The 26,441-nt window shown below is 61.9% G+C and overlaps 1 protein-coding gene across 2 annotated transcripts in view; it reads left to right on the top strand.

Moving 5' to 3' along the window:
* CAD (carbamoyl-phosphate synthetase 2, aspartate transcarbamylase, and dihydroorotase) overlaps positions 1-25,474 on the top strand; it is a 35,433-nt gene extending 9,959 nt beyond the window's left edge. The window contains exons 12-45 of one of the 2 annotated variants that reach the window (XM_066594359.1): positions 1,429-1,650; positions 1,803-1,991; positions 2,059-2,183; positions 2,264-2,397; positions 2,479-2,591; positions 2,663-2,910; positions 2,986-3,232; positions 3,517-3,615; positions 9,463-9,687; positions 9,760-9,942; positions 10,057-10,275; positions 10,368-10,535; positions 10,615-10,797; positions 11,422-11,526; positions 11,598-11,846; positions 12,058-12,139; positions 13,394-13,560; positions 13,646-13,810; positions 14,831-14,962; positions 15,042-15,243; positions 15,325-15,515; positions 16,661-16,801; positions 16,868-16,963; positions 17,222-17,366; positions 17,463-17,513; positions 20,107-20,154; positions 20,263-20,429; positions 20,560-20,634; positions 20,806-21,018; positions 21,090-21,215; positions 22,057-22,212; positions 24,068-24,169; positions 24,259-24,353; positions 24,946-25,474. In XM_066594359.1, the coding sequence (XP_066450456.1) occupies positions 1,429-1,650; positions 1,803-1,991; positions 2,059-2,183; positions 2,264-2,397; positions 2,479-2,591; positions 2,663-2,910; positions 2,986-3,232; positions 3,517-3,615; positions 9,463-9,687; positions 9,760-9,942; positions 10,057-10,275; positions 10,368-10,535; positions 10,615-10,797; positions 11,422-11,526; positions 11,598-11,846; positions 12,058-12,139; positions 13,394-13,560; positions 13,646-13,810; positions 14,831-14,962; positions 15,042-15,243; positions 15,325-15,515; positions 16,661-16,801; positions 16,868-16,963; positions 17,222-17,366; positions 17,463-17,513; positions 20,107-20,154; positions 20,263-20,429; positions 20,560-20,634; positions 20,806-21,018; positions 21,090-21,215; positions 22,057-22,212; positions 24,068-24,169; positions 24,259-24,353; positions 24,946-25,048 (5,166 nt within the window). In that variant the 3' untranslated portion in view covers positions 25,049-25,474. The remainder of the gene's footprint in view (positions 1-1,428; positions 1,651-1,802; positions 1,992-2,058; positions 2,184-2,263; positions 2,398-2,478; positions 2,592-2,662; positions 2,911-2,985; positions 3,233-3,516; positions 3,616-9,462; positions 9,688-9,759; positions 9,943-10,056; positions 10,276-10,367; positions 10,536-10,614; positions 10,798-11,421; positions 11,527-11,597; positions 11,847-12,057; positions 12,140-13,393; positions 13,561-13,645; positions 13,811-14,830; positions 14,963-15,041; positions 15,244-15,324; positions 15,516-16,660; positions 16,802-16,867; positions 16,964-17,221; positions 17,367-17,462; positions 17,514-20,106; positions 20,155-20,262; positions 20,430-20,559; positions 20,635-20,805; positions 21,019-21,089; positions 21,216-22,056; positions 22,213-24,067; positions 24,170-24,258; positions 24,354-24,945) is intronic. The other variant, XM_066594358.1, reaches the window with a different exon arrangement.
* The last annotated feature ends 967 nt before the right edge of the window (positions 25,475-26,441 follow it).

The raw sequence follows: 26,441 nt of genomic DNA, 5'->3' as shown, positions 1-26,441 counted from the left end.
AACCTGCCCCGTGCAGACACTGAACCAGCAGACTGCTATATATATATATATATATGCAGCACTACAGTGCCCATAGTGTACAATCAGGAAGAGATACTGCAGTCTATATGACTACTGCAGCGGAACCTGCCCTGTGCAGACACTGAACCAGCAGACTGCTATATATATACCACAACGCCCATAGTGTACAATCATCGATCCTGCCCCGTGCAGACACTGAACCAGCAGAAAGAGATACTGCAGTCTATATGACTACTGCAGCAGAACCTGCCCCGTGCAGACACTGAACCAGCAGACTGCTATATATATATACTACAACGCCCATAGTGTACAATCATCGATCCTGCCCCGTGCAGACACTGAACCAGCAGGAAGAGATACTGCAGTCTATATGACTACTGCAGCAGAACCTGCCCCGTGCAGACACTGAACCAGCAGACTGCTATATATATATATATATATGCAGCACTATAGTGCCCATAGTGTACAATCAGGAAGAGATACTGCAGTCTATATGACTACTGCAGCGGAACCTGCCCTGTGCAGACACTGAACCAGCAGACTGCTAGATATATACTACAACGCCCATAGTGTACAATCATCGATCCTGCCCCGTGCAGACACTGAACCAGCAGGAAGAGATACTGCAGTCTATATGACTACTGCAGCAGAACCTGCCCCGTGCAGACACTGAACCAGCAGACTGCTAGATATATATATATACTACAACGCCCATAGTGTACAATCATCGATCCTGCCCCGTGCAGACACTGAACCAGCAGGAAGAGATACTGCAGTCTATAGGACTACTGCAGCAGAACCTGCCCCGTGCAGACACTGAACCAGCAAACTGCTATATATATATACTACAACGCCCATAGTGTACAATCATCGATCCTGCCCCGTGCAGACACTGAACCAGCAGACTGCTAGATATATAAATCTACAGCACTACAGCGCCCATAGTGTACAATCAGGAAGAGATACTGCAGTCTATAGGGCTACTGCAGCAGAACCTGCCCCGTGCAGACACTGAACCAGCAGACTGCTATATATATATATATACTACAACGCCCATAGTGTACAATCATCGATCCTGCCCCGTGCAGACACTGAACCAGCAGAAAGAGATACTGCAGTCTATATGACTACTGCAGCAGAACCTGCCCCGTGCAGACACTGAACCAGCAGACTGCTATATATATATATATATATGCAGCACTACAGTGCCCATAGTGTACAATCAGGAAGAGATACTGCAGTCTATATGACTACTGCAGCAGAACCTGCCCCGTGCAGACACTGAACCAGCAGACTGCTAGATATATCTACAGCACTACAACGCCCATAGTGTACAATCATCGATCCTGCCCCGTGCAGACACTGAACCAGCAGCTACAACCGGCCTCTCATCTCCCTTCCTCACAGGCGCAGGCAGCTGCCGATCGTCTTGGCTATCCGGTTCTGGTGCGCTCGGCCTACGCGTTGGGCGGTTTGGGCTCCGGATTTGCGAACTCGAAGGAGGAGCTGACGGCGCTGGTGTGCCAGGCGTTCGCTCACACGACTCAGGTGCTGGTGGACAAATCTCTGAAGGGCTGGAAGGAGATCGAGTACGAGGTGGTGCGCGACGCCTACAACAACTGCGTGACGGTGAGGACAGTGTACCAGCAGGGGGCCCCCTCGCAGCGGCCACGAGTTCTCTCTTACCTCCATTACGCCCAAAGTGAATGGTCGTGACTGGGAAACCGTCAGCAGGGTGGCCCCTTTGGCTTTGCTGACTATTTCCTCCCCTCCCTGTGCAGGTGTGTAACATGGAGAACGTGGACCCGCTGGGCATTCACACGGGAGAATCCATCGTGGTGGCCCCCAGCCAAACGCTGAACGACCGGGAGTACAACCTGCTGCGCAACACGGCCATCAAGGTGATCCAGCACCTGGGGATCGTGGGCGAGTGCAACATCCAGTATGCCCTGAACCCCGAGTCCGAGCAGGTGAGTGTCGGGGGAGCTGGGGTGGGGGCGCTGCCGTCGCCACGTCTCATGGACCCTCTCTTCGCAGTATTACATCATCGAGGTGAACGCGCGGCTGTCCCGCAGCTCCGCTCTGGCAAGTAAGGCCACCGGCTATCCCCTGGCCTATGTGGCGGCTAAGCTGGCACTGGGTATCCCGCTGCCGGTTCTCAGGTAGGGATGGATGGGCGGGGAGAGGAGGGGTGCTCGCTGTACGCGTGGCGATGCTCACAATCTGCTTTGTCCGCTCCCAGGAACTCGGTCACTAATTCCACCACCGCCAACTTTGAGCCCAGCCTGGACTACTGCGTGGTGAAGGTGCCACGCTGGGACCTCAGCAAGTTCCTGCGGGTCAGCACCAAGATCGGCAGCTCCATGAAGAGCGTGGGTGAGCTACTGTCATCGCCATCTAGTCATGTGTCTTGTAGTGGGGGCTGCAGTAGCTGATGACCCCCGCCTGTTATCGCAGGGGAAGTCATGTCCGTGGGGCGGAGCTTCGAGGAGGCGTTCCAGAAGGCTCTGCGCATGGTGGACGAGAACTGCGTGGGGTTTGACCACACCGTGAAGTCTGCGTCTGATGAGGTGAGACGTGATGCATTGTTGGGGTGGTGCCCTAAATGGGGCGGGATTACTAAACTCCTCCCTCTGCCCAGGAACTGGCCACTCCCACGGATAAACGGATCTTCGTGCTGGCGGCCGCCCTGCGTGCAGGTTACACCATTGATCGCCTGTATGAGCTGACCAAGATAGACCGCTGGTTCCTGCACAAGATGAAGAACATCACCGACCACCTGGCGGCGCTAGAGACTTACCAGGATAAAGACACCATGCCGCGTGACGTCCTCTTCCGGGCCAAGCAGCTGGGCTTCTCGGACAAGCAGATCGCGCAGGCAGTGCAGAGGTGACACCCCTCCCCCGCCCCTCCTTGAGCTGTCCGTAAGGGCCGCCTGTGTAACTTTCCCTGGTTTCTCCGCAGCACCGAGCTGGTCGTCCGGAAAATGCGCCAAGAGTGGCAGATTCTGCCGATGGTGAAGCAGATTGACACGGTGGCCGCGGAGTGGCCGGCGCAGACCAACTACCTGTACCTGACCTACAATGGCAGCCAGCACGACCTGGAGTTCCAGGAGCCGCACGTCATGGTGATCGGATCCGGGGTGTACCGCATCGGCAGCAGTGTGGAGTTTGACTGGTGCGCAGTGGGCTGCATCCAGGAACTTCGGAAGGTAAAGTGCTGCTACCAGAGAGCAGTAGCTGGCGTGTGTGCTGACCTTACATCATGTCTAATGCTCCAGTCACAACCAGAGCTGTGCGGACGCGCTCTAGTAGCGTAGCTGAATACCCATAATCCCTCATACTGATACTGGTTCTCCAGCAGACTACTGTAGAGAATGACTACGTGTGTCACAATGCCGTGCAGCGGCTCTTCTCCCAGTATTGGGGTGACCTGGGAGTTTGGGGTACAGTCTCCATGAGCTCATGGGTTCCTTATTCTTGGCTCTTCTCACAGATGGGCTTCAAGACCATCATGGTGAATTATAACCCGGAGACGGTGAGCACCGACTACGACATGTGTGACCGCCTCTACTTCGATGAGATCTCCTTTGAGGTAAGTGCTTGTGAGTTATGATTTGTGAGTAAAAAGAAAAACAGTTGATAACCAGGCTGTGGTGGAGGGGACATGGGGGGGATCACTGGGCTGTGGTGGAGGGGACATGGGGGGGATCACTGGGCTGTGGTGGAGGGGACATGGGGGGGATCACTGGGCTGTGGTGGAGGGGACATGGGGGGATCACTGGGCTGTGGTGGAGGGGACATGGGGGGATCACTGGGCTGTGGTGGAGGGGACATGGGGGGATCACTGGGCTGTGGTGGAGGGGACATGGGGGGGATCACTGGGCTGTGGTGGAGGGGACATGGGGGGATCACTGGGCTGTGGTGGAGGGGACATGGGGGGGATCACTGGGCTGTGGTGGAGGGGACATGGGGGGATCACTGGGCTGTGGTGGAGGGGACATGGGGGGGATCACTGGGCTGTGGTGGAGGGGACATGGGGGGGATCACTGGGCTGTGGTGGAGGGGACATGGGGGGGATCACTGGGCTGTGGTGGAGGGGACATGGGGGGATCACTGGGCTGTGGTGGAGGGGACATGGGGGGGATCACTGGGCTGTGGTGGAGGGGACATGGGGGGATCACTGGGCTGTGGTGGAGGGGACATGGGGGGGATCACTGGGCTGTGGTGGAGGGGACATGGGGGGGATCACTGGGCTGTGGTGGAGGGGACATGGGGGGGATCACTGGGCTGTGGTGGAGGGGACATGGGGGGGATCACTGGGCTGTGGTGGAGGGGACATGGGGGGGATCACTGGGCTGTGGTGGAGGGGACATGGGGGGGATCACTGGGCTGTGGTGGAGGGGACATGGGGGGATCACTGGGCTGTGGTGGAGGGGACATGGGGGGGATCACTGGGCTGTGGTGGAGGGGACATGGGGGGATCACTGGGCTGTGGTGGAGGGGACATGGGGGGGATCACTGGGCTGTGGTGGAGGGGACATGGGGGGGATCACTGGGCTGTGGTGGAGGGGACATGGGGGGGATCACTGGGCTGTGGTGGAGGGGACATGGGGGGGATCACTGGGCTGTGGTGGAGGGGACATGGGGGGGATCACTGGGCTGTGGTGGAGGGGACATGGGGGGATCACTGGGCTGTGGTGGAGGGGACATGGGGGGGATCACTGGGCTGTGGTGGAGGGGACATGGGGGGGGGATCACTGGGCTGTGGTGGAGGGGACATGGGGGGGGGGGATCACTGGGCTGTGGTGGAGGGGACATGGTGGGGGGGAACACTGGGCTGTGGTGGAGGGGACATGGGGGGGATCACTGGGCTGTGGTGGAGGGGACATGGGGGGGATCACTGGGCTGTGGTGGAGGGGACATGGGGGATCACTGGGCTGTGGTGGAGGGGACATGGGGGGGGATCACTGGGCTGTGGTGGAGGGGACATGGGGGGGATCACTGGGCTGTGGTGGAGGGGACATGGGGGGGGATCACTGGGCTGTGGTGGAGGGGACATGGGGGGGGGGATCACTGGGCTGTGGTGGAGGGGACATGGGGGGGGATCACTGGGCTGTGGTGGGGGGGATCACTGGGCTGTGGTGGAGGGGACATGGTGGGGATCACTGGGCTGTGGTGGAGGGGACATGGGGGGGATCACTGGGCTGTGGTGGAGGGGACATGGGGGGGATCACTGGGCTGTGGTGGAGGGGACATGGGGGGGGGATCACTGGGCTGTGGTGGAGGGGACATGGGGGGGGGATCACTGGGCTGTGGTGGAGGGGACATGGGGGGGATCACTGGGCTGTGGTGGAGGGGACATGGGGGGGGGGGATCACTGGGCTGTGGTGGAGGGGACATGGGGGGGATCACTGGGCTGTGGTGGAGGGGACATGGGGGGGATCACTGGGCTGTGGTGGAGGGGACATGGGGGGGATCACTGGGCTGTGGTGGAGGGGACATGGGGGGGATCACTGGGCTGTGGTGGAGGGGACATGGGGGGGATCACTGGGCTGTGGTGGAGGGGACATGGGGGGGATCACTGGGCTGTGGTGGAGGGGACATGGGGGGGGGATCACTGGGCTGTGGTGGAGGGGACATGGGGGGGGGATCACTGGGCTGTGGTGGAGGGGACATGGGGGCGATCACTGGGCTGTGGTGGAGGGGACATGGGGAGATCACTGGGCTGTGGTGGAGGGGACATGGGGGGGATCACTGGGCTGTGGTGGAGGGGACATGGGGGGGATCACTGGGCTGTGGTGGAGGGGACATGGGGGGGGATCACTGGGCTGTGGTGGAGGGGACATGGGGGGGATCACTGGGCTGTGGTGGAGGGGACATGGGGGGGGATCCCTGGGCTGTGGTGGAGGGGACATGGGGGGGATCACTGGGCTGTGGTGGAGGGGACATGGGGGGGATCACTGGGCTGTGGTGGAGGGGACATGGGGGGGGGATCACTGGGCTGTGGTGGAGGGGACATGGGGGGGATCACTGGGCTGTGGTGGAGGGGACATGGGGGGGGATCACTGGGCTGTGGTGGAGGGGACATGGGGGGGATCACTGGGCTGTGGTGGAGGGGACATGGGGGGGGATCACTGGGCTGTGGTGGAGGGGACATGGGGGGGGATCACTGGGCTGTGGTGGAGGGGACATGGGGGGGATCACTGGGCTGTGGTGGAGGGGACATGGGGGGGATCACTGGGCTGTGGTGGGGGGATCACTGGGCTGTGGTGGGGGGATCACGGCTGTGGTGGGGGGGACATGGGGGGGATCACTGGGCTGTGGTGGGGGGGACATGGGGGGATCACTGGGCTGTGGTGGAGGGGACATGGGGGGGATCACTGGGCTGTGGTGGAGGGGACATGGGGGGGATCACTGGGCTGTGGTGGAGGGGACATGGGGGGATCACTGGGCTGTGGTGGAGGGGACATGGGGGGGATCACTGGGCTGTGGTGGAGGGGACATGGGGGGGATCACTGGGCTGTGGTGGAGGGGACATGGGGGGGATCACTGGGCTGTGGTGGAGGGGACATGGGGGGGATCACTGGGCTGTGGTGGAGGGGACATGGGGGGGATCACTGGGCTGTGGTGGAGGGGACATGGGGGGGGATCACTGGGCTGTGGTGGAGGGGACATGGGGGGGATCACTGGGCTGTGGTGGAGGGGACATGGGGGGGATCACTGGGCTGTGGTGGAGGGGACATGGGGGGGATCACGGCTGTGGTGGAGGGGACATGGGGGGGATCACTGGGCTGTGGTGGAGGGGACATGGGGGGGATCACTGGGCTGTGGTGGAGGGGACATGGGGGGGATCACTGGGCTGTGGTGGAGGGGACATGGGGGGGATCACTGGGCTGTGGTGGAGGGGACATGGGGGGGATCACTGGGCTGTGGTGGCGGGGACATGGGGGGGATCACTGGGCTGTGGTGGAGGGGACATGGGGGGGATCACTGGGCTGTGGTGGAGGGGATCACTGGGCTGTGGTGGGGGGGACATGGGGGGGATCACTGGGCTGTGGTGGAGGGGACATGGTGGGGGGGATCACTGGGCTGTGGTGGAGGGGACATGGGGGGGGATCACTGGGCTGTGGTGGAGGGGACATGGTGGGGGGGATCACTGGGCTGTGGTGGAGGGGACATGGTGGGGGGGATCACTGGGCTGTGGTGGAGGGGACATGGTGGGGGGGATCACTGGGCTGTGGTGGAGGGGACATGGTGGGGGGGATCACTGGGCTGTGGTGGAGGGGACATGGGGGGGGATCACTGGGCTGTGGTGGAGGGGGGATCACTGGGCTGTAGTGGAGGGGGGGGTCACTGGGCTGTAGTGGAGGGGGGTGGGTCACTGGGCTGTAGTGGAGGGGGGGGGTCACTGGGCTGTAGTGGAGGGGGGGGGGTCACTGGGCTGTAGTGGAGGGGGGGGGTCACTGGGCTGTAGTGGAGGGGGGGGGGTCACTGGGCTGTAGTGGAGGGGGGGGCGGGTCACTGGGCTGTAGTGGAGGGGGGGGCGGGTCACTGGGCTGTAGTGGAGGGGGGGCGGGTCACTGGGCTGTAGTGGAGGGGGGGCGGGTCACTGGGCTGTAGTGGAGGGGGGGGGTCACTGGGTTGTAGTGGAGGGGGGGGGGGGGTTCACTGAGCTGTAGTGGAGGGGGGGGCGGGTCACTGGGCTGTAGTGGAGGGGGGGGCGGGTCACTGGGCTGTTGTGGAGGGGGGGCGGGTCACTGGGCTGTAGTGGAGGGGGGGGCGGGTCACTGGGCTGTAGTGGAGGGGGGGGCGGGTCACTGGGCTGTAGTGGAGGGGGGGGGCGGGTCACTGGGCTGTAGTGGAGGGGGGGGCGGGTCACTGGGCTGTAGTGGAGGGGGGGGCGGGTCACTGGGCTGTAGTGGAGGGGGGGGGCGGGTCACTGGGCTGTAGTGGAGGGGGGGGGCGGGTCACTGGGCTGTAGTGGAGGGGGGGGCGGGTCACTGGGCTGTAGTGGAGGGGGGGCGGGTCACTGGGCTGTAGTGGAGGGGGGGGCGGGTCACTGGGCTGTAGTGGAGGGGGGGGCGGGTCACTGGGCTGTAGTGGAGGGGGGGGCGGGTCACTGGGCTGTAGTGGAGGGGGGGGCGGGTCACTGGGCTGTAGTGGAGGGGGGGGCGGGTCACTGGGCTGTAGTGGAGGGGGGGGGCGGGTCACTGGGCTGTAGTGGAGGGGGGGGGGCGGGTCACTGGGCTGTAGTGGAGGGGGGGGGGGCGGGTCACTGGGCTGTAGTGGAGGGGGGGGGCGGGTCACTGGGCTGTAGTGGAGGGGGGGGGGCGGGTCACTGGGCTGTAGTGGAGGGGGGGGGGCGGGTCACTGGGCTGTAGTGGAGGGGGGGGGCGGGTCACTGGGCTGTAGTGGAGGGGGGGGCGGGTCACTGGGCTGTAGTGGAGGAGGGGGCGGGTCACTGGGCTGTAGTGGAGGAGGGGGCGGGTCACTGGGCTGTAGTGGAGGGGGGGCGGGTCACTGGGCTGTAGTGGAGGGGGGGGGTCACTGGGCTGTAGTGGAGGGGAAGTGGGGGGGGATCACTGGGCTGTAGTGGAGGGAAAATGGAGGGGGGGGATCACTGGGCTAGTGGAGGATGAGTAGGAATCACTGGGCTGTGGTGAAGATCGGAAGGGGGATCAGCGGGCTGTGGTGGAGGGATCGGAAGGGGGATCAGCGGGCTGTGGTGGAGGGATCGGAAGGGGGATCAGCGGGCTGTGGTGGAGGGATCGGAAGGGGGATCAGGGTGCTGTGGTGGAGGGATCGGAAGGGGGATCAGGGGGCTGTGGTGGAGGGATCGGAAGGGGGATCAGGGGGCTGTGGTGGAGGGATCGGAAGGGGGATCAGGGGGCTGTGGTGGAGGGATCGGAAGGGGGATCAGGGGGCTGTGGTGGAGGGATCGGAAGGGGGATCAGCGGGCTGTGGTGGAGGGATCGGAAGGGGGATCAGCGGGCTGTGGTGGAGGGATCGGAAGGGGGATCAGCGGGCTGTGGTGGAGGGATCGGAAGGGGGATCAGCGGGCTGTGGTGGAGGGATCGGAAGGGGGATCAGCGGGCTGTGGTGGAGGGATCGGAAGGGGGATCAGCGGGCTGTGGTGGAGGGATCGGAAGGGGGATCAGCGGGCTGTGGTGGGGGGGATCGGAAGGGGGATCAGCGGGCTGTGGTGGGGGGGATCGGAAGGGGGATCAGCGGGCTGTGGTGGGGGGGATCGAATGGTGGGTCAGCGGGCTGTGCTGGAGGGGGGTCGGAAGGGGCATCAGCGTGCTGTGCTGGAGGGGGGTCGGAAGGGGCATCAGCGGGCTGTGCTGGAGGGGGGTCGGAAGGGGCATCAGCGGGCTGTGGTGGAGGGATCAGTACCGCTTTCCTGGTCACGTGACTTCCTCCTTTGTTGGTGTTGCAGGTGGTGATGGACATCTACGAGCTGGAGAACCCGGAGGGGATCATCCTGTCCATGGGGGGGCAGCTTCCTAATAACATCGCTATGGACCTGCACCGCCAGCAGTGCCGTGTTCTGGGCACTTCCCCTGACTCCATAGACTCTGCTGAGAACCGCTTCAAGTTCTCGCGTCTGCTGGACACGATCGGGATCAGTCAGCCGCAGTGGAAGGAGCTCTCGGACACACAGGTGAGCTGGTGGGGCAAGGTGAAGTCTTAGGTGTCCCCTGTTGTGTCTGACCTCCCATCTTCCCGTCTCCAGTCTGCGCGGCAGTTCTGTAACTCCGTTGGATACCCTTGTGTGGTGCGGCCGTCGTACGTCTTGAGTGGCGCCGCCATGAACGTGGCCTATAGTGATGAAGACCTGGAGAAGTTCCTCTGCAGCGCTGTGGCCGTATCTAAGGAGCAACCGGTCGTCATCTCCAAGTACATCCAGGAGGCCAAGGTTGGTGCGACGGCATCCACGGGGGTGAGGGTAGCGGTCGGGCCTTGAGGAGGAGGAGTGGGGTCAGGCCATGAGATGCAGCGCTCGGTGACGTAACTCTCGTACTGTAACTAGGAGATCGATGTTGATGCGGTGGCATGCGATGGCATGGTGGTGGCGGTGGCCATTTCTGAACACGTGGAGAACGCCGGGGTGCACTCTGGAGACGCCACGCTGGTCACCCCTCCTCAGGACATCACTCCCAAAACCCTGGAGAGGATCAAGGCAATCGTCCATGCCGTGGGGCTGGAGCTCCAAGTGACCGGACCCTTCAACCTGCAGCTCATCGCCAAGGTAACGACCGACGCCATGTATTTGCAAGATGCCCGGTGGCAACGCTACGTCTCCGGCGACGTGTCTCCATTAACCCTTCCTTGTCTCTGCAGGACGATCAGCTGAAGGTGATCGAGTGCAACGTCCGGGTCTCCCGCTCCTTCCCGTTCGTCTCTAAGACGCTCGGCGTGGATCTGGTGGCCCTGGCCACGCAAGTCATCATGGGGGAGGAGGTGGAGCCAGTCGGACTTATGGCGGGCACAGGAATTGTGGGAGTTAAGGTTAGTGGCGGTCCCCTTACTCCTCTCAGCGCTGACACCCTCCCCCATCACTTACCTCTCGTCTGTGGGTTCTCCTCAGGTGCCGCAGTTCTCCTTCTCCCGCTTGGCCGGAGCGGACGTGGTTCTCGGGGTGGAGATGACCAGCACCGGGGAGGTCGCCTGCTTCGGGGAGAACCGCTACGAGGCCTATCTGAAGGCCATGCTGAGCAGCGGCTTCAAGATCCCTCAGAACAACATCCTGCTGACCATCGGCAGCTACAAGGTGACAGCGCAGACCGCCGTCGGGGGGGGGGGGGGGGGATTGTGGGGGGCTCAGGAGTCGCCATCCGCAGCGGGACTGACAGCCGACCTGCTGTTAACCCCTTACATGCTGCAATCGAGGTTGGTCGCATCATGTTTGCACAGGGAGGGCGCTCCCTCTGTAAGGTACAAGAGGTGATAATACACAGCAGTACTTCTGCACTACCTGAGCGTCACAGGTTCAAGTTCCCTACAGGAACACGAAAAAGAGAGAGGCTAATCTACAACAAACGCTCTTTGGCGCTCTTCGCCTCATGCTTGGTGCGGTCGCATCCCTAACGACCCGCAGAATTAACCGAACGCTTTATCCTGCATGGCAAACGCTGCATTAAAGGGAAAAAGCCCAAAGCGTGCAGCCCGCACAGAGCTCCGCCCACGGGACAATAAAGTTATGGGACTTTGAATGCAGAGATGCAAAAAAAATTACAAACAAAAAAGTTTTAATTTAATTGTGCAAAATTGGTGAAACATAAAATACATAATTTTGTTTGTACGACCCGAAGAAAAAATGTGTCCTGCCAGCTACGGTGCAGATGAGAGCTGTGAGCGCAGCTCTGGAGGTGCTGACTGCGGCTCTGTCTTACAGAACAAGAGTGAGCTGCTGCCCACGGTGCGGACGCTGGAGAGCCTCGGGTACAGCCTGTACGCCAGTGTGGGCACAGCGGACTTCTACACGGAGCATGGCATCAAGGTAACGTGACCCGCAGCCCCGCCCCTCGCAGGTCGTGGGTGGCTGCGGAGTAACGGCCATCTTGTTTGCAGGTGAAGGCCATGGATTGGCCCTTTGAGGAGACGGACAACGGCGATGGGGCCCTGAAGGAGAAGCAGCGGAGCATCATGGACCATCTGTCAGAGAACCACTTCGACCTCGTCATCAATCTCTCCATGAGGAACTCTGGGGGGCGCCGGCTCTCCTCCTTCGTGACCCGCGGGTACCGCACCCGCCGACTGGCCGTGGATTACTCCGTGCCACTCATCATCGACATCAAGTGCACCAAGCTGTTTGTGGAGGTGAGGGTGGGGGGGAACACGGGTGTAGAAGTGAGGGGGGGCACGGGGGTGCTGTGGAGGTGAGGGGGGGGGGGGCACAGGGGCGCTGTGGGGGAACATGTTGGGGGGGACGCTGTGGAAGAGCATGTTGGAGGGGGAGGGGGGGCACAGGGGGTCTCGGTGCCTGATGTAGCGTCAGGACGATGTTCCATGTCTTCTGCTTCTCCTTCAGGCTCTCCGACTGATCCGAGCGGCTCCTCCTGTGAAGACACACGTGGACTGCATGACCTCCCAGAAACTCATCCGCCTGCCAGGTGAGGGCGCTGCGGCTACATTAGGTGGTCAGCGGGTTCAGCCAACATTCATCCAATGTCAATGATCACCGAAGGTCTGTCGTCTGTCTGTTGGGTGTTCTAGAACAACGAGCAGCAGGGTTCTAGATCTACCAAGGTTTCTGGGTGCAGAGTGCTGGCTGGATGAAGGCCCTGCACAGAGTTCTAGAGTGATCCGTGCCACGGTGGACACCTAAGGGCTTGTGCTCAGTTCTAGATTTATATAGGGCTTGTGCAGATTTCTAGATTTAAAATGGCCTCTCTATGGAGGATTCTAGATCTACTGAAGTGCTTGTACAGGGTTTAGAACCACTAACCGTTCTCTGCATTGTCCCAAACCTACGGGATCTGAGTGCAGGGTTCTAGATCCACATAGTGATCGCGGACAGGGTTCTGGACCTACAAAGCCTTTTGTGCAGGGTTGTAGATACACGAAGGAGCAGATGGGGCAGAGTTCTAGATCTACAAAGGACTCTACACAGGGTTCCAGACCTACAAAGGTTTTTGCGCAAGGTTCTAGATTCATAAAGGGGCTGTGAGTGCAGGGTTCTAGACCCACAGAGTGATTGGGGCGGGGTTCTAGACCCACAGAGTGATTGGGGCGGGGTTCTAGACCCACAGAGTGATTGGGGCGGGGTTCTAGACCCACAGAGTGATTGGGGCGGGGTTCTAGACCCACAGAGTGATTGGGGCGGGGTTCTAGACCCACAGAGTGATTGGGGCGGGGTTCTAGACCCACAGAGTGATTGGGGTGGGGTTCTAGACCCACAGTGATTGGGGTGGGGTTCTAGACCCACAGTGATTGGGGCGGGGTTCTAGACCCACAGAGTGATTGGGGCGGGGTTCTAGACCCACAGAGTGATTGAGGCGGGGTTCTAGACCCACAGAGTGATTGGGGCGGGGTTCTAGACCCACAGAGTGATTGGGGCGGGGTTCTAGACCCACAGAGTGATTGGGGCGGGGTTCTAGACCCACAGAGTGATTGGGCGGGGTTCTAGACCCACAGAGTGATTGGGGCGGGTTCTAGACCCACAGAGTGATTGGGGCGGGGTTCTAGACCCACAGTGATTGGGGCAGTGCTTAGACCTATACTTTGTGCAGGGTTCTAGATCCTCAGATGCAGGGTTTAGTGTTTGGGTGTAGATGTACAGATGAGACCCCCCCTCCCCCCGCAGGCTCTGGGTCGTGATCCAGTTTTGGGGGCTGCTGCCTCATTTTGGGGTTCTCTTGGCGCAGGTCTGATCGACGTCCACGTTCACCTGCGGGAGCCCGGAGCCACGCACAAGGAAGACTTCTCCTCCGGGACGGCGGCGGCGCTGGCTGGCGGTGTGACCATGGTGTGCGCCATGCCCAATACCAATCCTGCCATTACAGACACGGACAGCTTCTCGCTGGCGCAGAAGGTGAGCGGCCGCTACTGGCGCGGGTCCTGCTCTACCGGGCGCTGCCGCTGAACCTGGTTAACCCCCTTGTATTTTGTCTCTTCAGTTGGCAGAAGCCGGTGCCCGCTGTGACTTTGCCCTGTTTCTTGGCGCTTGCTCTGAGAACACGGATTCCCTCGCCACCATCGCCAGCGCAGCGGCCGGACTCAAGATGTACCTGAACGACACCTACTCCCAACTGAAGATGGACAACGTGTCCCTGTGGATGGAGGTGAGCGCCGTGCCCAGACTTGTAGCTGCTGCCACCTGTGCCCCTTGGTGTATCCTGATGTGTGATTGACACGGGCACAGCACCAGCTGCAGGATTGTAGCGGGCACCAGCTCCTGTTGGTTGGGGGAAGGGGGGGGTGTTTGCGGCTCATGTTGGTTAGGGGAAAGGGGTATCTGAGAGAAGGGCTAGGGGCATCTGGTGGCTGAGGTATTTGGGTTTTCTGGTTGATCTGGGGGGGTAATGCGACGCTCATGTTGGTCAGGTGAGGGGTATCCGGTGCAAGGTAGGGTGGGGGGGGGGGGTATCCGGAGCTGCTGTTGGTCAGGGGAGGGATATCTGGGGGCATGGGGGGTAGCTGGAGCTGCTGTTTGTCGGGGGGAGGGGTAACTGGGGGGTAGCCGGAGCTGCTGTTGGTCGGGGGAGGGGTAACTGGGGGCATGGGGGGTAGCCGGAGCTGCTGTTGGTCGGGGGAGGGGTATCTGGGGGCATGGGGGGTAGCTGGAGCTGCTGTTTGTCAGGGGGAGGGGTAACTGGGGGGTAGCCGGAGCTGCTGTTGGTCGGGGGAGGGGTATCTGGGGGCATGGGGGGTAGCCGGAGCTGCTGTTGGTCGGGGGAGAGGTATCTGGGGGGTAGCCGGAGCTGCTGTTGGTCGGGGGAGGGGTATCTGGGGGCATGGGTGGTTTCCGGAGCTGCTGTTGGTCGGGGGAGGGGTAACTGTGGGCATGAGGGGTATCCAGAGCTGCTGTTGATCGGGGGAGGGGTAACTGTGGGCATGAGGGGTATCCAGAGCTGCTGTTGGGGTATCTGGGGGCATGAGGGGTAGCCGGAGCTGCTGTTGATCGGGGGAGGGGTAACTGTGGGCATGAGGGGTATCCAGAGCTGCTGTTGGTTGGGGTATCTGGGGGCATGAGGGGTAGCCGGAGCTGCTGTTGGGGAAGGGGTAGCTGAGGGCATGGGGGGGTTTCTGGGGCTGCTGTTGGGCGCTGCCTCCATTACTTACTTTCCTCCCTCCGTTTGCAGCACTTTGAGAAGTGGCCCGCTCACTTGCCCATCGTGGCCCACGCTGAGAACCAGACGGTCGCTGCCATCTTGATGGTGGCACAGCTGTACAAGCGCTCGGTGCACATCTGCCACGTGGCCAAGAAGGAGGAGGTGGGTTCCTGTCCCCCCTATGTGAAGACCTCTGCAGACCCCTATAGACCCTCGCTCACCAGCTTATTCCCCACTCCAGATCCTCATCATCAAGGCAGCCAAGCAGAGGGGCATCCGTGTGACCTGTGAGGTGGCCCCCCACCACCTCTTCCTGTGCCAGGACGACCTGGGGCGGCTGGGTCAGACTCGTGGGCAGGTGCGCCCCATGCTGGGCACCAGAGACGACCAGCAGGCGCTGTGGGACAACCTGGACATCATCGACTGCTTTGCCACGGACCACGGTGTGAACCCCCCCCCCATGCAGGTAGATGTGTAGCCCCCCCCCATCAGTTCTGGGGTGACCCTGTGGTCTCTCCTTGCAGCCCCCCATTCTGTAGAGGAGAAGGAGAGTGCGAGCCCCCCACCCGGATACCCCGGCCTGGAGACCATGCTGCCCCTGCTACTCACTGCCGTCAGCGAGGGGCGGCTGACCATCGATGACATCGTTCAACGGTTGTACGAGAACCCCCGCAAGATCTTCTCCCTCCCGGTCCAGGAGAACACTTACATAGAGGTAAGTACCCCCGGCGCTCCTGCTGGGTGTGTCCTCCTCCGTACTGTCATCTGCTACGCCCTCTCCTCTGGGTGTTTACTACTCGCCTTCTGCTGCCCCTGGCTGGGTGTGGCCCCCTGGCTGCCACTTCTCTCTGCTTTCCTTTCTCCTTCCCATCCGCTGCTCCTCCCTTGTCGGGGTCGGCTCCCGGCTTGGGTGGTGGGCGACTCCTCGGGTGCCGGCTCCTCTCTGCTTTCCTTCCCCCTTCTCATCCGCTGCTCCTCCCCCTCTCCTCCTTTCCCTCCTCGGGGCCAGCTCCTGGGTGGGGCACCTCCTTGGCACCGGCTGCTGGGTGGGTCAGTCAGCTCCTGGCTTGGGTGGTGAGCGACTTTTTGGGGCCAGCTCCTCTCTGCTTTCCTTCCTCCTTCCCATCCGCTGCTCCTCCCCCTTCCCTCCTCGGGGCCGGCTCCTGGCTGGGTGGGGCACCTCCTTGGCTCCTGGCTGGGTGGGGCACCTCCTTGGCTCCTGGCTGGCTGGGGCACCTCCTTGGCTCCTGGCTGGCTGGGGCACCTCCTTGGCTCCTGGCTGGGTGGGGCACCTCCTTGGCTCCTGGCTGGGTGGGGCACCTCCTTGGCTCCTGGCTGGGTGGCGCGCTCCTCTCTGCTTTCCTTCCTCCTTCCCATCCGCTGCTCCTCCCCTTTCCCTCCTCGGGGTCGGCTCCTGGCTGGGTGGGGCACCTCCTTGGCTCCTGGCTGGGTGGGGCACTTCCTTGGCTCCTGGCGGGTGGCCTGCTCCCCTCTGCTTTTCTTCCTCCTTCTCATCCGCTGCTCCTCCCCCTTCCCTCCACGGGGTCGGCTCCTGGCTGGGTGGGGCACCTCCTTGGCTCCTGGCGGGCGGCCTGCTCCTCTCTGCTTTCCTTCCTCCTTCCCATCCGCTGCTCCTCCCCCTTCCCTCCTCAGGGCCGGCTCCTGGCGGGCGGCCTGCTCCCCTCTGCTTTCCTTCCTCCTTCCCATCCGCTGCTCCTCCCCCTTCCCTCCTCGGGGCCGGCTCCTGGCTGGGTGGGGCACCTCCTTGGCTCCTGGCGGGCGGCCCGCTCCTCTCTGCTTTCCTTCCTCCTTCCCATTCGCTGCTCCTCCCCCTGCCTTGCTGACTGTCTCCCCCTGCAGGTGGATCTGGAGCAGGAGTGGCTCGTCCCGCAGTCCATGCAGTTCACCAAATCTAAGTGGACTCCGTTTGAGGGTATGAAGCTGAAGGGCGCCGTGCGCCGGGTGGTTCTGCGCGGTGAAGTCGCCTACATAGACGGCCAGGTACTGTAACAACCAAACACCCCTCCCCCGCCGGGCCCTGCGTTGTGCTCACTGTCTGTTCCGCAGGTCCTAGTGCCCGCCGGTTATGGGCAAGATGTCAGAAAATGGTCTCCACCGCTGGTCACAGCCGCACCGCCCGCAGCCCAGAAGGAGGTAGTGAAGGTGAGTGCGGGGGAGGGGTCGGTGAAGCAGGTATAGCTCCTCCCCCCCAGAAGCTCTTAACCAATCGGTGGTGGTCATGTGACACCACCTTAGAATCTGTCCTGGGAGGGAGTGGCTGCATATGCTAATTCAGTTCTCTAAGCCCCTCCCCAACAGTTTCCTCCGCCCACCTGCCCTGGATTTGACCTTGCTGGGGTGGGCTGGACATTACGGGGCCCCACCCATTAGTGCTTGTCATTAACATTTGCCTTGTCTTAGACCCCGGAGCGCCACCGCCATGTGACCGTGCAGAGTGAAGCCATCCGCAGCCGCGCGCCCAGCCCCCGCAGGGCCGGCCCCTCCGGAGACGCCCGCTTCCATCTGCCCCCCAGGATCCATCGCTCCTCCGACCCCGGGTTCCCAGGTGAGAGGCTCGGTGTAGGGTCGGCCGTGTGAGCGGGGAAGGGGCGGAGACTTGGTGTTCATGGCGGTTCTGTTAACCCTTTATCACCATGTCCAGTGCTCAGGAGGACGTCTGTGTCGCGGTTACGGGGGAGCAGCGCCAAGAGCGGTAACTCTACCAGGAGGGTCCAGAATCTACGGGGAAGGGGAGGGGGGGGGGGAGATTGGCACTAATCACACCAGCAATCAGTCACAGCCAATCACAGGGGCCGCGGGGGGAGGTGGGCGGAGCTTATGTAGGAGTGTCCGTAATTTACCAATGATGTCCGTGATTGGTCGACAACTTCACATATGATGGTGACAGCGGGGACCCTGCACTCCAGTCACATCCAGAGCTGCCGCTACATCATGTAACACTCCAGTCACACCCAGAGCTGCCGCTACATCAGGTAACACTCCAGTCACACCCAGAGCTGCCGCTACATCGTTATACTCCAGTCACACCCAGAGCTGCCGCTACATCATGTAACACTCCAGTCACACCCAGAGCTGCCGCTACATCGTGTACCACTCCAGTCACACCCAGAGCTGCCGCTACATCATGTAACACTCCAGTCACACCCAGAGCTGCCGCTACATCATGTTATACTCCAGTCACACCCAGAGCTGCCGCTACATCATGTGATACTCCAGTCACACCCAGAGCTGCCGCTACATCATGTAATACTCCAGTCACACCCAGAGCTGCCGCTACATCATGTGATACTCCAATCACACCCAGAGCTGCCGCTACATCATGAAATACTCCAGTCACACCCAGAGCTGCCGCTACATCATGTAACACTCCAGTCACACCCAGAGCTGCCGCTACATCATGAAATACTCCAGTCACACCCAGAGCTGCCGCTACATTGTGTAATACTCCAGTCACACCCAGAGCTGCCGCTACAGCATGAAATACTCCAGTCACACCCAGAGCTGCCGCTACATCATGTAATACTCCAGTCACACCCAGAGCTGCCGCTACATCATGTGATTCTCCAGTCACACCCAGAGCTGCCGCTACATCATGTGATTCTCCAGTCACACACAGAGCTGCCGCTACATCATGTGATTCTCCAGTCACACACAGAGCTGCCGCTACATCATGTGATTCTCCAGTCACACACAGAGCTGCCGCTACATCATGTGATTCTCCAGTCACACACAGAGCTGCCGCTACATCATGTGATTCTCCAGTCACACCCAGAGCTGCCGCTACATCGTTATACTCCTGTCACACCCAGAGCTGCCGCTACATCGTTATACTCCTGTCACACCCAGAGCTGCCGCTACATCATGTAATACTCCAGTCACACCCAGAGCTGCCGCTACATCATGTAATACTCCAGTCACACCCAGAGCTGCCGCTACATCATGTTATACTCCAGTCACACCCAGAGCTGCCGCTACATCATGTTATACTCCTGTCACACCCAGAGCTGCCGCTACATCATGTAATACTCCAGTCACACCCAGAGCTGCCGCTACATCGTGTGATACTCCAGTCACACCCAGAGCTGCCGCTACATCGTGTGATACTCCAGTCACACCCAGAGCTGCCGCTACATCATGTAACACTCCAGTCACACCCAGAGCTGCCGCTACATCAGGTAACACTCCAGTCACACCCAGAGCTGCCGCTACATCATGTGACACTCCAGTCACACCCAGAGCTGCCACTACATCGTGTAACACTCCAGTCACACCCAGAGCTGCCGCTACATCATGTAACACTCCAGTCACACCCAGAGCTGCCGCTACATCATGTGATACTCCAGTCACACCCAGAGCTGCCGCTACATCGTGTGATACTCCAGTCACACCCAGAGCTGCCGCTACATCGTGTGATACTCCAGTCACACCCAGAGCTGCCGCTACATCGTGTACCACTCCAGTCACACCCAGAGCTGCCGCTACATCGTGTACCACTCCAGTCACACCCAGAGCTGCCGCTACATCGTGTACCACTCCAGTCACACCCAGAGCTGCCGCTACACCGTGTACCACTCCAGTCACACCCAGAGCTGCCGCTACACCGTGTACCACTCCAGTCACACCCAGAGCTGCCGCTACACCGTGTACCACTCCAGTCACACCCAGAGCTGCCGCTACACCGTGTACCACTCCAGTCACACCCAGAGCTGCCGCTACACCGTGTACCACTCCAGTCACACCCAGAGCTGCCGCTACACCGTGTAACACTCCAGTCACACCCAGAGCTGCCGCTACACCGTGTACCACTCCAGTCACACCCAGAGCTGCCGCTACACCGTGTACCACTCCAGTCACACCCAGAGCTGCCGCTACACCGTGTACCACTCCAGTCACACCCAGAGCTGCCGCTACACCGTGTAACACTCCAGTCACACCCAGAGCTGCCGCTACACCGTGTAACACTCCAGTCACACCCAGAGCTGCCGCTACACCGTGTAACACTCCAGTCACACCCAGAGCTGCCGCTACACCGTGTAACACTCCAGTCACACCCAGAGCTGCCGCTACACCGTGTAACACTCCAGTCACACCCAGAGCTGCCGCTACACCGTGTAACACTCCAGTCACACCCAGAGCTGCCGCTACACCGTGTAACACTCCAGTCACACCCAGAGCTGCTGCTACACCGTGTAACACTCCAGTCACACCCAGAGCTGCTGCTACCTGACCGCTCTTATTACGTGTCCAGCCATCTCTGACCCGTGTTACATGCTTTGTGTCCACAGCTGAGGAGCAGAGAGAGCGCGGCGCGGCCAAGAAGCCCCCTGAAGCAGGTTAGTATCTGCCCCTCCTCCCATCGTCTCTGTCCTCTGCGCCGTCGGGGCTCGGGGTCGCCGCCCTTGTGGCCGCAGCCTCTTCATGCACGGACCACTGTTTTGCAGACTTCTCCTCCATCCTGGACGGGTACAGCCACCCCCCTCCCATCCCGCGGCTCGTGTCCCCCCAGAACATGTCCGTGCAGAGCGCCCCCCATGTGCAGACCTCCCCGCTGCTGCACCCCCTCATAGGGCAGCACATCCTGTCCGTCAAGCAGTTCAGCAAGGACCAGGTGAGCCCCGCCATGTGTGACCGCTGGCATTCTCTTCTACTCTGCTCCCCTCCAGAGCTGCGTCTGCTGTGTGCCGCGGTGCAGCTCTGGATGTGACTGGAGTCTTCTCTCTTCTGACTTTTTGTTGCAGATGTCGCATCTCTTCAATGTGGCGCACACGCTGCGGATGTTGGTGCAGAAGGAGCGCAGCCTGGACATTCTGAAGGTGCCTTACGCTTCTGTCCTCCATCTTGGCGGCGGCACTATCGTTCCTCAGCCCCCGCCGCCCTGTGCCCGCTTCTCTTCGCCCCGCCCCCCCTGTGCCCGCTTTTCCTCTTCGCCCCGCCCCCCCTGTGCTTTCTTCGCCCACGCCTCATGGCTCTCCGCTCTCCTGCAGGGTAAGGTGATGGCCTCCATGTTTTTCGAGGCGAGCACCCGGACCAGCAGCTCCTTCGCGGCGGCCATGCACCGGCTGGGCGGGTCTGTGCTGACGTTTTCGGAGACCACGTCGTCCTCTCAGAAGGGAGAGTCGCTGGCGGACTCTGTGCAGACCATGAGCTGCTACGCGGATGTGCTGGTGGTGAGACACCCGGAGCCCGGCGCTGTGGAGGTAGGTGTGCCGCCGTCACCCCACCAACGCCGCCATCCCATCCCGTTGGTAACGCTCCGTATCTTCCTCAGCTCGCCGCTAAGCACTGCCGGAAACCGGTGATCAACGCGGGAGACGGGGTGGGCGAGCATCCAACGCAGGCACTGCTGGACATCTTCACCATCCGGGAGGAGCTGGGCACCGTCAACGGGATGACCGTAAGCGCTGCCGGGAGGGGGGGCACATGCCACGTGCCGTGCCTGTGAGGGAATGAAGGAGGGGGGCACATACCTACGTGCCGTGCCTGTGAGGGTATGAAGGAGGGGGGCACATGCCACGTGCCGTGCCTGTGAGGGTATGAAGGAGGGGGGCACATGCCACGTGCCGTGCCTGTGAGGGTATGAAGGAGGGGGGGCACATGCCACGTGCCGTGCCTGTGAGGGTATGAAGGAGGGGGGCACATGCCACGTGCCGTGCCTGTCAGGGTATGAAGGAGGGGGGCACATGCCACGTGCCGTGCCTGTAAGGGTATGAAGGAGGGGGGCACATGCCACGTGCCGTGCCTGTGAGGGTATGAAGGAGGGGGGCACACGTGCCGTGCCTGTGAGGGTATGAAGGAGGGGGGCACATGCCACGTGCCGTGTCTGTGAGGGTATGAAGGAGGGGGGCACATACCGTCATACCCTCACAGACTCAGGGCATATGTGCTGTGTCTGTAAGGGCATGTGACCCCCTCCTTCATACTGATGTCTTGTCTGTGAGGGTATGATGTAGGAGGGGGCACATACCACGTGCCGTGCCTGTGAGGGTATGAAGGAGGGGGCACATACCTTCATACCCTCACAGACTCGGGGCATATGTGCTGTCTGTATGGGCATGTGACCCTCTCCTTCATACTGATGTCTGTGAGGGTATGATGTAGGAGGGGGCACATACTTATGTCCTGTGTCTGTGGTGATTGATTTGGTGTGCTGCCATGTGCGGTTATGGTGGCCGGCTGGCATCGTCCCGTGTTGGGTCATCACATATATGTACAGTATATATCCCGCTCCTTCCTAGATCACGATGGTCGGTGACCTGAAGCATGGCCGCACGGTGCATTCTCTCGCTTGCCTCCTCACCCAGTACCGCGTGAACCTGAGGTACGTGACGCCGCGCAGCCTGCGAATGCCCTCCAAGATCATCCACTTTGTGGCTTCCAAAGGAATCAAGCAGGTGAGGGTCCGCGCTGGGGTGTGGGTGGGTGCGACTCTAGTGTGGTCAGGGCGTGGGCTGGGGTGCGGCTCTTACATGGTGAGGGTGCGGGCTGGGGTGTGGGTGGGTGCGACTCCAGTGTGGTCAGGGCGTGGGCTGGGGTGCGGCTCTTACATGGTGAGGGTCCGCGCTGGGGTGTGGGTGGGTGCGACTCTAGTGTGGTCAGGGCGTGGGCTGGGGTGCGGCTCTTACATGGTGAGGGTGCGGGCTGGGGTGTGGGTGGGTGCGACTCCAGTGTGGTCAGGGCGTGGGCTGGGGTGCGGCTCTTACATGGTGAGGGTCCGCGCTGGGGTGTGGGTGGGTGCGACTAGTGTGGTCAGGGCGTGGGCTGGGGTGCGGCTCTTACATGGTGAGGGTGTGGGTGGGTGCGACTAGTGTGGTCAGGGCGTGGGCTGGAGTGCGGCTCTTACATGGTGAGGGTCCGCGCTGGGGTGTGGGTGGGTGCGACTCTAGTGTGGTCAGGGCGTGGGCTGGAGTGCGGCTCTTACATGGTGAGGGTCCGCGCTGGGGTGTGGGTGGGTGCGACTCTAGTGTGGTCAGGGCGTGGGCTGGGGTGCGGCTCTTACATGCTGAGGGTGCGGGCTGGGGTGTGGGTGGGTGCGACTAGTGTGGTCAGGGCGTGGGCTGGGGTGCGGCTCTTACATGCTGAGGGTGCGGGTGGGTGCGACTCTAGTGTGGTCAGGGCGTGGCTGGGGTGCGGCTCTTACATGGTGAGGGTCCGCGCTGGGGTGTGGGTGGGTGCGACTAGTGTGGTCAGGGCGTGGGCTGGGGTGCGGCTCTTACATGCTGAGGGTGCGGGTGGGTGCGACTCTAGTGTGGTCAGGGCGTGGCTGGGGTGCGGCTCTTACATGGTGAGGGTCCGCGCTGGGGTGTGGGTGGGTGCGACTAGTGTGGTCAGGGCGTGGGCTGGGGTGCGGCTCTTACATGGTGAGGGTGTGGGTGGGTGCGACTAGTGTGGTCAGGGCGTGGGCTGGAGTGCGGCTCTTACATGGTGAGGGTCCGCGCTGGGGTGTGGGTGGGTGCGACTAGTGTGGTCAGGGCGTGGGCTGGGGTGCGGCTCTTACATGCTGAGGGTGCGGGTGGGTGCGACTCTAGTGTGGTCAGGGCGTGGCTGGGGTGCGGCTCTTACATGGTGAGGGTGCGGGCTGGGGTCTGGGTGGGTGTGACTCTAGTGTGGTCAGGGCGTGGGCTGGGGTGCGGCTCTTACATGCTGAGGGTGCGGGCGGGTGCGACTCTAGTGTGGTCAGGGCGTGGGCTGGGGTGCGGCTCTTACATGGTGAGGGTGCGGGCGGGTGCGACTCTAGTGTGGTCAGGGCGTGGGCTGGGGTGCGGCTCTTACATGCTGAGGGTGCGGGCGGGTGCGACTCTAGTGTGGTCAGGGCGTGGGCTGGGGTGCGGCTCTTACATGGTGAGGGTGCGGGCTGGGGTTTGGGTGGGTGCGACTCAAGTGTGGTCAGGGCGTGGGCTGGGGTGTGGCTCTTACATGGTGAGGGTGCGGGCTGGGGGGCGGCTCTCGCATGGTGAGGGCGCGGGCTGGGGGCGGCTCTCGCGTGGTGAGGGTGCGGGCTGGGGTGTGGACTTTTGAGGCTCTCACATGGTGAGGGCGCGGGCTGGGGTGCGGCTCTTACGTGGTGAGGGTGCGAGCCGGGGGCGCGGCTCTCGCGTGGTGGGGGCGCGGCTCTCGCGTGGTGGGGGCGCGGCTCTCGCGTGGTGGGGGCGCGGCTCTCGCGTGGTGGGGGCGCGGCTCTCGCGTGGTGGGGGCGCGGGCTCGGGGGGGGGGGGTCTTGTATGATGCTGATGTTCCTTGCTCTCTTAGGAGGAGTTCGGCAGCATCGAGGAGGCGCTCCCGGACTCGGACGTTCTTTACATGACCCGGATCCAGAAGGAGCGGTTCGAGAGCAAGGAGGAGTATGACAGTGTGAGTGGGGAGGGACGGGGTTAATGTGGCAGCCTTACCGCCGCCGAGTGCAGACCTTGAGCTCCAGGTGACACCGGGTGTTTCTTTAGTGCTTCGGACAGTTCATCCTCACCCCGCACATCATGACCCGCGCCAAGAAGAAGATGGTGGTGATGCACCCGATGCCACGTGTCAATGAGATCAGGTGAGCGGCCGCTGCGTGCCGCAGGGTTGTCGTGGCGGCGTCCTCATTTCTGTCTGCTCAGCTATTCATCTCCGTATTTACACTGCTCGGGGAGGCCCCCTAGAGGCGCTCAATAGTAGAGGGCAGCCGTATGGAGCGAACCTACAGAGGTCGCCCATCAATAGGATAGAGGGCGGCCGTGCGGAGGGCACCCCTGTTGGCGGGATAGAGGGCGGCCGTGCGGAGGGCACCCCCCATGGGCGGGATAGATGGCGGCCGTGCGGAGGGCACCCCCCGTTGGCGGGATAGATGGCGGCCGTGCGGAGGGCACCCCCCGTGGGCGGGATAGAGGGCGGCCGTGCGGAGGGCACCCCCCGTTGGCGGGATAGAGGGCGGCCGTGCGGAGGGCACCCCCGTTGGCGGGATAGAGGGCGGCCGTGCGGAGGGCACGCCCGTTGGCGGGATAGAGGGGATCTGTATGGAGAAAGCCCATCACTGGGATGGAGCGGTGAAGGGGCCCTCCGGGTACAGCGGTCCGCTGGGTAGGGCCACCGGTGATCTGACTGCAGCCCCTCTAGCTTTTCATCTTCTCTTTCCTTGTCATCCCCCTTAGCCTTGAAGTGGACTCGGACCCCCGGGCAGCGTACTTCCGCCAGGCGGAGAACGGGATGTACGTGCGCATGGCACTGCTGGCCACCGTCTTGGGAAAGTACTGATTCCAAGAAAGCTTTACACTGGACCAAACCTGCCTGAGCCCCCTGGAGGAATGACTGGAGGAGACCCCCGAGCACTCCCGCAAGAAGCCCCGCCCCCGTGTCCCTGGGCTGGCTCCAGATACGTCTTCTGATTGGATGACTCGTACCCACTGCCCGATGCTCACGCTGGCATGTGGTCACCTTGTACATCACATGAGCTGCTGATCGCCGTGACTTGCTGCCAGGCCACGCCCACCGTGTGACATAAGATCCATCTTTTCAGCAGGCTGTAAAGTGCTTCCCCCCTGGTCAGTGATGGAGGTTTCCTGTGACTGGTGGCGGGACGCTCGGACTGATGGCGGGACGCTCGGACTGATGGCGGGCTCCGCTGATGGAGTTTGACTTCTATTCCTCCTTTTTATAAATAAAGTCAATAGCGCAAAATAATTCCCGCCTCCATCTTGTTGCGCGTCGCGCTGGGAGCACACGGCATCCCCCACAATGCCATGCAGCCAGTGTACGCAGCATGTGACCCCGGAGGGCGCAGGATTCCAGCAGGACGCGGCTTTATTCACAAACACTAAGCGTGGCGCCGGTTGGCCTGCGATCTGTCGAGGCGCGGATACAGACCGCCGGTCACATGACACAAACCGAATACATATGTGCACATCCAGCGGCGTTCACTGGGCGCTGATCACTCTGCATCCTCATGTCGCTCCACCGCGCCCATCACGGAGACCGTCTCGGGCGCCATATCCTCTGTGGCGCTCCGGGCGCTGTGTTCATGCGCCATATCCTCTGCGGCGCTCCGCTCATGCGCCATATCCTCTGCGGTGCTCCGGGCGCTGTGTTTATGCGCCATATCCTCTGCGGCGCTCCGCTCATGCGCCATATCCTCTGCGGCGCTCCGCTCATGCGCCATATCCTCTGCGGCGCTCCGCTCATGGGCCATATCCTCTGCGGCGCTCCGCTCATGGGCCATATCCTCTGCGGCGCTCCGCTCATGGGCCATATCCTCTGCGGCGCTCCGCTCATGGGCCATATCCTCTGCGGCGCTCTGCTCATGCGCCATATCCTCTGCGGCGCTCCGCTCATGCGCCATATCCTCTGCGGCGCTCCGCTCATGCGCCATATCCTCTGCGGCGCTCCGCTCATGCGCCATATCCTCTGCGGCGCTCCGCTCATGCGCCATATCCTCTGCGGCGCTCCGCTCATGCGCCATATCCTCTGCGGCGCTCCGCTCATGCGCCATATCCTCTGCGGCGCTCCGGGCGCTCCGCTCATGCGCCATATCCTCTGCGGCGCTCCGGGCGCTCCGCTCATGCGCCATATCCTCTGCGGCGCTCCGGGCGCTGTGCTCATGCGCGGACCAGTTATATAGATATGTACAAACTCCATACCATCATCCTACATA

The sequence above is a fragment of the Eleutherodactylus coqui genome, chromosome 1 (genome assembly GCF_035609145.1).
Source record: "Eleutherodactylus coqui strain aEleCoq1 chromosome 1, aEleCoq1.hap1, whole genome shotgun sequence".
Taxonomy (NCBI): domain Eukaryota; kingdom Metazoa; phylum Chordata; class Amphibia; order Anura; family Eleutherodactylidae; genus Eleutherodactylus; species Eleutherodactylus coqui.
Note: the sequence above shows the minus strand (reverse complement) of the source record. Positions and strands in the feature narration are given on the sequence as shown.